The following is an 11792-nucleotide window of genomic DNA, read 5'->3' on the forward strand; positions in this document are numbered from 1 at the left end:
CCTCAATCTTTCCCTCTTTCTCTCTCTCCTTTTTACTTTTTCTGAGGTAGGTTTTTTACCAGCTAAATCTCTATGAAAATTTTCTTTCAGATGCTAAAGAAGGAGGAAGCAATCCCATGGCCAGGAACTTTAGCAATTGTTCATTCATATATTGCATATAAAGCAGGTAAGAAAATGATGAACACTTTTCTTTCACTTTTAATAATGGAAGATGTTATTTTTGGAGTGGGATAGAATGGTACTTCCTTTACAAAAGGAAATTTTGTCATACAAAAGGAAATAACCTTAATCACTAGTGAAGTGAAAATAGCAGTCTAAATATTTCTTAAGTCTGTCATGCTCATGCATGTAGGTAAAATTTTGGGAGTGATTCAGTGCACAAGTTGTTAAGCATTGGTTTAAACACAATTCCCCCCTTTACATGAAGCAGTTTAGACCCTCTATCCACTATTGTAAGAGAAATATTTAAAATATTCTGTTTAATATTCTGTTTTGCAGCAAAAGAAGAGGAAAAACAGAAACTACTTAAATGGAGTTCAGATTTAAAACAGGAAAGAGAACAACTAGAGCAGAAGGTCAAACAGCTCAGCAATTCTATAACAGTGAGTATTGTCCTCCCAAATAACCCTTGACCTGTGTTCTGGTGCCACAATGCAGGGAGAAAACTATTACAGAGCAACTCCATCTACTAGACCTGTCATCCACTGGATTTATTTAGAATTGAGTGAGTGCTTTCCTTTGCTTTTTAGGACTTTGAGGAGCAGGAATGAAATAAAGGCAACATATGCTTACATTGAGTCTCTTATACATGATCCTTGCTGAACATGTAGGTAGATGTATGGTGACATTTCACATCAGCAGGTGACAAAAATGACCCAGAGTGGTTTTGTCTGTGGGCAGTAGATGGAGTCCAGCTCTAGTGGCTCACTTTAACAAGAATGGTTTGGTCTCTGTGTGTAGTGACAGTTTCAGGCTTGGTGCACTCTCCAGACCTTTCTGATGCAAAAGTGACCATTTCCTTGTGGCTGACTCTCAGGACCTTGCTGTGTTGCTTTGGCAGTCAGCAGCTGGACACTGCACATGTCTCTGCATGATATTAACTAGACAATGTCATACTTCAAACCAGAAATCTTGGCTTCTACCTTAGTTTATTGCAGTAATTGGAACATACATATTGATTTGGTCACTCTTCTCACCTTAATGTGCAGATTAGTCTCTTGAGATGCCAGTGTAAAGTTTGAGCCCCTTCTTGGTGCAGCCCTAGTCAGTATCACATAATGAAAATATAATCTCCTGTGTGGCAACATCTGTAAGGTTGGATTCATAATTACAGACTTTTTAGATACAGATGCACTTTCCAGGCTGCACTTTTCCTGTCTTTGCCTATTAGAGCAAAAGTGTCCCATTTTTACAGACCCCTCAGTGCTGTCAATACAAATAAAATGATTGTGAGGGGCTGGCTAACAGTTCTGTGGACTGTCACCTTCTGGTTAGCAGTAGCTGAGTGTAACCTGAGCAGTACTAGACAACTATCACCATTTCTGAGTGGTGTACCCAGGCAGATACAAGGCCTTAACATGAGGGATTGGCAGTGGGCAAGGAGAATGTTCATATTGGACCTGTCCAAAACAGGCATATTAGGTCTAGATGCTTTAGGGTTATTATGATGCCATGAGCTACATGTGAAAACATTAAAGCTAAATGTATCTGGAGATCAGTGTGGATAAAAGATTTTAAAAATGTAGGAAGATTGCCATCTTCATGTAAAAACCTGAATGTAACAGACATAGCTACTGTTTCCTCATTTTTGTGAGTTTCAAATATACATATAAGCAGTTTTTCACTCTTGAAACATCATCTGTGGGCTTTTTTTAAAGTTACCTTGCCCTGGCACTTAGCTGATGAGCTAGCTATGTTACTACCACTTCTAAGAGAATGAAGTGGCCACAAAATAAGATTTTCAAGTGAAGAGGAGTTTGGTTTCCTTTTCAAGTGCCCTTTTACTTATTGAGAGAGGAAGTGATGTTCCTGCTAAAATGTATGTGAAAGCAAAGGCTGTATCCCATTAATGGTTTGCACACACACTGTCAGCAGTCAGCTGCAGTGGGATGCCTGAGCTTGCAGATCTGAGTTAAAGAAATTTCAGTAATGCAATACTAATAGAAAGAATTGTAAGAACATACACTTGGAAGTTTTCCTTCAAAAGAAACACAAAAGGACAGAGCTGTCTGTGTTCATTTGCACAACACCTTGGAATGAAAAGGAGCCATACCAGGTGACAGCTATTTTATTTCCTCAGCCTGCAAATATGAATTCTCCTCTGAACACAGCCTAGAGACTCTTTTCTTCTAGGCTGGAAAAGTGAAGTTGCAGCTGCAGTTTTTTCTGGGTACTTACATTTAGATCTGTGAACATCATATTCCTTCGCTTGCCTTCTTTCATTCATAAGCTCGAACTTATTACTGGTTTTCTGCTTTGCTGTAGAAATGCATGGAAATGAAGAATACCATCCTTGCAAAACAGAAGGAGATGCACAGCTCCTTGGAGAAGGTAAAACAGCTGATCCGCCTCATCCAAGGCATCGACCTTTCAAAACCCATAAACTCTGAGGTCAATTCAGTAGCCATCTCCAACGGCATGGACTCCACTAACAATACTAATGCTGCCACCTCCACCTTAGCCCCCTCCCCTTCCCAGAGCTGCATGGTGAACTGTAACAAGGGCGATGAGACTAAATAACACAGCCAAGTTAAGAAGGAGCCAAGGGAGGTGGCGGCGAGGAGAAAGAGCAAAATAAAGAAACTCTAGAAAAGCAAAACTGGATTTCTTCTGGAAAGTGCAGAATTCTTTAGTTCTTTGGTTCCAGAGAGAGCGTGAAGATGCTTGTGCCAGGCGGCACTGGAGTTTGCCAATCGATCCTTCTTATTCTGTGTGTACATGCGAAGTTTGGATCATGTTACATGAATAGTGCCAGCTGGGGGTTCTTTGCCAGCACCATGCCAAGTGAAATAATATATTTACTCTCTCTATATTTTACACCAGTGTGTGCCTGCAGCAGCCTCCACAGCCACTATAGGTTTGTTTTATTTTTGTTTGGGGTGAGGAGCAGGGATAAGGGAGGAGAGCAGGTTTCAAGTTCCTATTTGCAGAACAGTTTGTTTAGCTAGGGGAAAACAAAAACAAGTCCAAAGAGCCTATGGGCTTTTCCTGTTTCTAAACTCTCAGTACTATTAAACCAAAAAACCAGAAATATAAATTATCAAATCCCAGTGCCCAGAAGGGACAAGTCTATCAAATAAGCAGTATTTACTATTGTTTAGACAGGAGATGTACAAAAGGAAAAGAGATGGACTTTTCACTGAGTAACCAGCACATAGAATCATAGGATATGCTGAGTCAGGATCACCGAGTCCAACTCCTGGCCCTACAGGACACCCCAAGAATCACGCCATGTGCCTGAGAGCCTATGGGTCCTCACACTCATCCAGAAAGTCTGTTTTGGGAATGGGAAAAGAGAGGGCCAGGGTCAGCTTGGAGCATTGGATGGAGGTGTCCCAAGAGAAAATGTGCATCAATTACTTGAAAATGAGATTCCATCCCTTTTCTGTATTTATAAATGACGCAGGTATCCTGAACAAAGTAGCACATAACCCAGATGTGTGAACTCAACAGAGAAATGTCCTTTTCTTTCACTTCCTTTCTCTTCTTTTGGTAACAAGAACTAAATAAGGAATAGAAAAGCTGTTTTTCAGGCTGACAGTCTAATTAAAGAGGTAGATGGGACCTTGCATGGTATAGATTAGAAGTAATAGTGTCAGTGAGATACAGTGAGTCTTTGTGAGTCCTTGTGTCATCGTTTTGGGCACTGTTTTTTTATGCAAGGGCAAAATCTTTGTATCTGGGGGAAAAAAAACCAACTTTTTTAAATTAAAAAGGAAAATAAAAGATATTGAGGTCTTCCTAGTGTTACTTAAAATAAGATCAAGGTAAGAAACATTGTAAAAAAAAAATTACAAAAGTGCTATTTGTTTCCTAAACAAGTGATTTCTATTAAAAAGGTGTCAGAACTGGAGAAAATGCTGTGTACTTAGAATTTTTTAACACAGACTTCGCTTATTTATGCTGACATTCTGCTGTGTTTGTGTTCTAAAATCTAATGGGACAGTTTCCATAGGTTCTACCATACATCTACTGGCTAAAGTCTAAAGAGAATCAAATCCTACAGTGCTGGATCTCATCCCACTGGAGGATCTCCCAGGCTTGTCTCTGCTGTTACCATCTCTCTCCCATTCTTCCATGTGTTTGTAACCCAGAGAAAAGCAATTGGCAGTGTGCTCGTGTAAGGCTTTCATAGTTCTGTCACACAGACTGACTGGAGCTTGAGAATGAGAGACAGTGAGTTGCACTGAAATCACCCTCTGTTATCTCCTCTTGTTCAAGAAGTTCATCTCTAATGTATAATCTTTTCACTCTGGACAGCAGAGTTTGCCTTGTGCTTCCTGATTGTGGGGTCTGGCTCAGTTTAGGGTGATGATTCTGTGTCCCAGAGCTGTCTGGTTTCACTGCTGCATTTACATGTTTGGGCAAAGGCCATTTCCACTGGAAGTATCAGGAAAACTACCTTTACTTCCTTACTTCCCATGGGAGCAGAGTGAGCCACTGCCCACACAACCAGGTGAGGCTGTGTCCCCAGTGTGGTGGCCTTGAGAGCATGTGTTGGGTGGTGAGGCAGACCTGCTCAGCTGTTCATAGTGGAAGATAGAAAAGCTTTGCATTTCAAGGATGCATTTCTGAGCAAGTGAATACTCCAGACACCACATAGCCTGAGAAAGTTTCTTTGCTGCCCCAGCCAAGTGGGCTTCTGTGGGGCTCTTGGAGCTGTTTTATTCCCTCTCCTTTAGGTTGCCCTTCTGCCCTTTAAGGTCTTCTATTCCTTCTGTAGAAGTATGCACTATTTTCAGCTCTGGGCTCAGAACTGTTATCCTGAGTTCTCACATTTGTCTAAGTTGGGAAAGGACTCTTACACACACTTCTGAGCTGAACCAGTGATAACCCTAACTCTGTCTTTTGATGTGTGAGTTCTGTTCTGGAACTAGCAGAGCTGGGAGGATAAGTTAGCAGAAGTGGCAGGGAGACAGCTGGGCACTGTCAAAATGGATCATGCTAAAAATGTCCTTCCATCAATCCAGTTACCAATGGGGTCATTACCATTGGGCAGTACTAGGCCAGCAACCCACAGCATTTAAACAAAGGACTGTCTGTTTCAAGGGTTGAAGAGGAAAAACAAACTGAACATGAGCCTTCTATAAAATATGAGCCACCAGCTAACAGCCAGGTATTCAAGAGAAGCTGCCTTCTGGGACATGTTGGTCTTCAGCTGAACATTTGGGTGATTCTTAACAGCATCTTCTGAAGCATTGAGCATTCCTGCTAAGAGACCGTCTCCAGGGATAGGTGTGCTGAGTCTTTGTGGTTCTTGTGCTCTTCCTTCCGTGTTAACCTGAGCTCTCTTGGAAGCAGTGCACTATTTAGAGGTAGGAGGCTGTGCCTGGAGACTCAATAGTCCTTCTGTTTTCTTTGCTGATTCAGGAGAGGATGGGAATGAAATTCACTAGTAGCCATATTTAAATTTGCACAAAGTTAATCAGCCAGGAGATGTTAAAACAGCTATTACTGCTTTCCTGAGGCATCTGCTTGTCTCCAGAACCCAAGTAGATAGGTACAAATTTTGTATCCCTTTTGTTACAGCGTTTGTGTTCCAGACTGTAAAAGGATGCCTTTAGTTAATCATTACTTGGCAGAAAAATTATCTTAGACTTTTTGATGCTGCTTAGGTAGTTTTCTTTCTCTCTCACTGATCCTGTTGAGATGCTTTTCTCCTGGCTCTGCAACAGTATTGGCCAATAGGCAAGGAGCATTCCTAGGGCTGCACTGACACTGGCAATGATGCTGCTGTGTAGACACAGTGAATTTGGGTTATCTCTACCCAATTACCAACAGTAGGGTGGAAGGGCAATTGGTGTTTGCTAAATACAGAGGAAAATGGTTTTTGTTCCTAGCTGCTGTAAGAGCTTCCAATCAAGGGAGAAATTTAAACTGTGACAGCTTAATGATCAAACTTTTCTTTTGGGTTCATATTGGTTTGGGGTTTTTTCTCATGTAATATTTGAGATAGAATGAGTTTGTACTGAAACTTCTGCTCTTTGGGAAGCTGTCACACTGGCTGTGGTTTTGTTTTTCCAAACGACCATCAAGATATTAACTAATTCTTATGTCATTGCTTGTCATTGGTGGGAAACAAGTGGCTTTTAAATCTCTGTTATAAGGGAAGAAATGAGACCACAAAGGAGTATCATATCAAAGATGGTCCTGGCTCTCAGCCCAGTGCTAAGGGCTTTAAGAAGTCACCCTGCTCCTTTGCTCAGAAATAGAGCAAGCTTTGCAGAAGTTTCTTTTCCCCTTCTCTGGCTGTTCTTTAAACTGCAGGAAAGGTGTGTTGTGGTCAGAGTGGAAAAGTGAGCCTGTGACCTGGCTAGAAGTATTGGTATCATCAGTGGTGTTTTCATTGTCTTTGTTCAGAGCCAGCAGTGGGTTTGCTGCTGTACAAAACATGGAGGATGCAATACTTCTAGGGATGATTGGAAGGTAGGGTGAGTAGCATGGCTGATTCTTCCAAGACATCATTATCCAGGAGTTACCATATTGGTAGGATGAACTAATGTTTTGCATGAGCAAAACAGGGCTTTGTTCTATGTTGCAAGCAGGTTTCTGTCAGTGGGGATATGAATTAAAAACCTGGAAATTAAAGAAGTGATAATTTTATGGGTGGATCTATTGGTTTTATTGTTGGCAGAAAAAGTAATATTGCATTTTAGCTTTGCTAGACTTAAGAAAGCAAATCTGTACTCCAAATGTCTAGAAATGTGAAACCTAATTCTGACTGCCTTGGCTTCAAATAATCTTCCCTCTACTGTTGCAGAGAGAGCCCTGAAAAGCAGCATGGTCAGCATTCAGGAGAACCTGAGGTGAAACCTCCCTCTTAGCCCCATCAAGCTGTGGCAGCCCACAGTACAGGAAATAAACTCTGAAATTTCTTTCTCATGTGGATACAGCAGAAAACATTTGTGAATTTGCAGTGCACGTGTTTCTCTCTTTTCTTTTCCTCAGCTGGGTTGCACCGTCTTTGATTCTGAAGCACAGATGATGAATACATGCTTTTAATGAAATGTGGTTTTAAAATAACATATTAAGATGTTAGACCAAAATTCACTCTTTTACTGAGGGCCTCTCTCAGTGAGCTGCTCAGACAACCACCAAAATTCCAGTATTACACTTCCTTGTGGACATGCCCCTTTGGGCAGGGCTCCTTGTGTCTTTTTAGAATTGTTTTGACTCTTCTTCACCTCCTGTTGTCCTCCCTTGGAATTCTAGAGATCCAATGCAAGTTAAACTTTGCTGGATTAGTGCAAAGAGTTTTCTGATGAGTATGTAGGAGTCAGGAACCTGGAGAAAGAGGAAGATGTTTTGTTGTGCAGCTGATTCATTTGGCGCTTAGGCTTGCCTGGCCAACAAACTACCTCAGCAAAGTCCATTCCCAAGCACTATGGATTCTGTAGTTTCTGGCATTTAGAAGGCAAAAGGTCCAAAGAACCCTCCAGCAGCCAGCTAGGTACTGGTCTCTGAGGATGTGTGAGCAAACCTTGCAGTGACATGCTGCTGGATCCTTGTTTTCAGTGGTCAGACATGGACCAGAGGATGACCCAAAAATCAGATGGGATCAGGAAAAGGGAGAGCTGCATATGTCTTGTCTCCAGGTTATTGCTCTCTTGCTCAGAGAGCAAGTTATTGCTCTCTTCTTTAAGCCTCAGTCCTGTTTCTAACTCCTACAGAATGGAATGTAATACTTGAAAAGTACTATGAGTCCCTCTATCCTTTACCCTTAGTTCCCATTCCCCTCCTGTTTCTCTCTTACCTGGGACAAGAACTTTCTGCATCACTGTGTCTTGTATAGGCTGAGCACATAGTTGATCAACTTGCCAATAAAGAAAATTATTTATACCATGCACTGGTAAGCTTGGTAATTAAAGACCCATGAAAAGACAAATGCCTCTCCCAGAGGTTAATTTAATTGTGGGCTTGTATCAGAAAACCAAGAGCTTACCTGTGTGGGAGTCTGTCTGTGTTCCTGTCAGTATTACTGAAATACCTGACTAGTGAACAGAACAGAGGCTTGCCAAGAGCATGGCTGCTGTGGAAATCACTGTGCTGTGCAAGTCCTTGGAGTGTATCTCATGTGAACAGCCAGGCCAGGGCTTCCCATTTCCCTTGGCCAGAGGTGGATGCTGCAAGGGACAGATTAAAGGTCAGAAGCCTCTTTTGAGAAGTGGTACAGGGCTGGAGATGGAAAGGAAGAGAGAAAAAGCAGGAGCAGCAAAGGAAACAAAGATTACTTGGAGTAAAGCAGAACAGAGAGAAAAAATATGGAGGTCTCTCCATATTAGGTGAGAAAGTGAGGGTAGGAAAAATCCAGGAGTGAGACAGGTCTCCCTTCTGAGTAGATAGGTATTCCTGTAGTTACAGTGTTTGAAAGTTCAGTGGAAAGAGTAGAACAAAACTCTTTTATCCTACCTCAATTTCTGACATGGGATGGTCTGTATTCCAAAAGGAGCAGGTGTGGTGAGAGAAAAGAGCTACTTAGGTGCAGATTGGAAAGGAAATAGGCACATCCCTAGCTCTGCTTCTGCTGCTGAGTGATCCCATCCTGATGAGAACCTTATTTGACTTTTAAGCTACAACATGGGGATAAAGCAGATCAAGCAGACCTTGAGGCAGCTAGAGCTTACTCTAATCTGGACTGTATTAAATAAACGTTTTCTTGGCTATAAGCATTTCCAACTAGCTAAAGGTTCAGCTCTGCTGGTGTGGTTGCACCTTCCTAGTTCAAGTGTTACAATGAGCCTAGCTGAAACCAGCATCAGCTCCCAGAGGTCTTGGGTTCTGTGTGAATGAAAGAGATGATATGGAGTAGGATGTGTGATTCAGGTACTTCTCAGCCACCTCCTGAAGTAGCTGTGGAAGATCCCTGCTCTCTGGCCTGTCATATATGGCAGTTCTGTGCCAAAATCCCTCTGTGTGAGCAATGACTCCCTGTTTTCTCAGGATCTGGTTTCTTTAGGGACACACGGAAAGGGACATTTCCCCAGTGCATCTAAACAAGGGACATGAGTTAAGTTCAATGTAACCTGTGAGGAGCTGAGGGCCTGCCCCTCAGCTACACTCAGCAGCCAGACCATGGGGCACCCTCCTGGGAAAGCAGCTGTCCCAGCTCTCCTGTGTAACCAGGGGCAAGCTCTGTGCCTGTTCTCTCTCTAGTATCCTAGCAGGTGTCAAAGGCTTCAGATGGAGAAACTCAGCCCAGTCCTTAGTTCTAGAAAGGAAGAAGCACTTAAGGACTTGCTTACTATAAGGAGTGCCTGGGGAACTCAAAAGCCTTGAGAGCGTGGCTCTGTCGTGGGTGGAGAGCTGGCACAGAAAGGCAGCAGCAGCAGTGAGCAGTATCAATCAGCTCAGCACTGGCTTTTGCATCTTTTTTCTTTTCCCTAAATTTACACTGGCAAAAATAAACCTCAACCAATCCCTCCCCTTTTGTGACCAGCTTTCTTACATCTGTTCTGTTGGAAAACAAATGAAGTATTGTTGCCTTTGTACTTTGAGAACACTTATCTCAGTGAGCAATCAGAACTTAGTGAGCCTTGGGGCTATAGCTCAGGTGGGGAAGGGAGGCAGTGTCACAGGGCAGCTCCTGGGGCTGTGTTCTGTGACCACCCTTGATTTTGGATCCCCAGCACTGAGGTTTGATACTGCAGCAGCACTGGGTACATGCTGTGCACGTGTAAGGGCAGGGGTTCCTCTGGCTTGTTATCCAAGCTTGTTATTGGTGTCTCAGGTGGGGCCAGAATTGCTGGGGTAGGAAAAGAGATTGCTTTGTGCCTCATGTTCCCCTCTGTAAGGCAGGTACTGGCAGTTCTGACTCTGGAAGAGCAGATTTCCACGGCTGCAGGCACTGGGCTAGGCACTGTTGAAAGAAGCCCCGTGCTGGGTGCGGTGGGAGGCTGCACGTTTCTGCTTGTTCTGGGCTAATGTGTGATTTCTAAGCATAGTCTCTTATGTTTCTTCACTTAAATTATCACTGACATCAAAACAGTGATTGACTCTAGAGCCAGGCAGTGTCTTACCTGTCTGCTCTCCCTTCCAGAAGGTGTGTTGTCTCTGAGTTGCTCCTGATGTCTTATGTGACAGGCAGCCAAGACCCTCCTTAAAGAAGGTTTTTGCTTCTGCACAAGCTTCCTGGCAGCCCCTGCAGAGCCAGCAGCAGTCATATCCCACAAGCTGCTTCACTCCAATTACAGCTGCAGGGTCCCCCCAGGTGCCATCTTACACGGTCAGAGGTGTCTTGGCTTCCTCTCACAGCCCCACAGGAGCAAAGCATGTGTTCCAAACTCCATTGAGCAAAGATTAAACAAGATAACAGCACGAAGCAGGGGAGCCTGCTAGTGCCGACCTGTCCAGGCTCCTGTGGAGGAAGGAAACAACTTTGCTGTGTCAACAGCAGTGGACACAGGTGGTGGTGAGCTGCTGCCACCTGCAAGGCCTGGAGCAGCAATGGGGTGGCTGCCTATGCCCAGTTTTCCTTAGCAAGCTGACTGGCTCTGCTCTGCAAACACCCCCCATGTCTGCAGCTGAGGGAGGAGGGTTGTGAACAACCCTCTGCTTGTTCAAGAGAAAATACTCAGGCTCCAATCATGGCTTCATGTTCCTGCAGTCACAGCAGCACCATATCTGTAGATTTATTGATGCCACCACCTCACCTGTGTGCCATGCTTCATCCCATTCCCCCGTGCCCACCTAGTGTTTCACCAAGACTGAGCTGTAAAGTGGGAGTCCTGGCATGGGCCTGGAACAGGAGCTCACCCTGAAGGGCTCTGTGTCTGAGCCTGGTCCTTCTCCCAGTCTGTCTGATTTCTCCAGGGGATTTTGGTGACCAGCTCCCAGTTCTGGCAGTGCTGTCCCTGTAGCCACGGGCCTGGTGCTGCACTGGATGATGGCAGCTTCTCTCCCAGCTGGAGACTGGCAAAGCTAATGGCAAAGCCACGGGCTCTGTCCTCCATGAGCCAGCCAGTGGCACCTGTGCTGTACCATTCCCCACCCATCTCCCTTCCTTGCAGGCCCTGGTGTAAAATGCCCTTTCTGACTGGTACTGCTCTATTGTCACAGAATCACACCATGAGAACACCCACTTGTGAACTGGTTTGGGTTTTTTAAATATCTCTATTTTTTTTAGCCTGATGCTCATAGTGATCTGCAGTATCTGCTGCCTTCAAGTTCCTTGTGGTTTCAGTTTTGGTACAAATGTGTTTAGATTTTAGCAAATTAAAGTTGGGGGGAGGGGGTACAGAGCATCTGATCAATTTGTATTTATTTATTTTAACATTTTACTAAATAAAACACAGTAAAATATCTTGTCTCCTTAGCTGTATGTACCAGGAGGGGACAGTGGGTCCCACAGGCACAGGGGTTGTAGCAGTGCCCATAGCAAGTCCCCAGCCCCAGGAGGGGTGTCTGAGCATGGCTCTGCGCAAGGACTGTGTAACATCCTGGCTCATTTTCTTGGCAGAGAGAAGGGCACTACGTTAGGAGAAATAAATTTTAGCTCCAAAAGGGGCTGTGCTCAGTTCAGACAATCTCTCTGGCTCTGACTCTGTGGGTGCCTCCCAGCTGATGCTGCCCGGCAG

At 43.9% G+C, this 11792-nt stretch overlaps 1 protein-coding gene across 11 annotated transcripts in view; it reads left to right on the top strand.

The window, feature by feature from the left end:
* The window catches only part of PHF21A (PHD finger protein 21A), a 132091-nt gene extending 120574 nt beyond the window's left edge, over positions 1-11517 (top strand). For all 11 annotated transcript variants that reach the window (XM_077180154.1, XM_077180159.1, XM_077180155.1 and 8 more), the window contains 3 exons: positions 91-166; positions 499-602; positions 2485-11517. In XM_077180154.1, the coding sequence (XP_077036269.1) occupies positions 91-166; positions 499-602; positions 2485-2739 (435 nt within the window). In that variant the 3' untranslated portion in view covers positions 2740-11517. The remainder of the gene's footprint in view (positions 1-90; positions 167-498; positions 603-2484) is intronic.
* Positions 11518-11792: the final 275 nt, after the last annotated feature.

This window comes from Agelaius phoeniceus, chromosome 6 (genome assembly GCF_051311805.1).
Source record: "Agelaius phoeniceus isolate bAgePho1 chromosome 6, bAgePho1.hap1, whole genome shotgun sequence".
NCBI lineage: Eukaryota > Metazoa > Chordata > Aves > Passeriformes > Icteridae > Agelaius > Agelaius phoeniceus.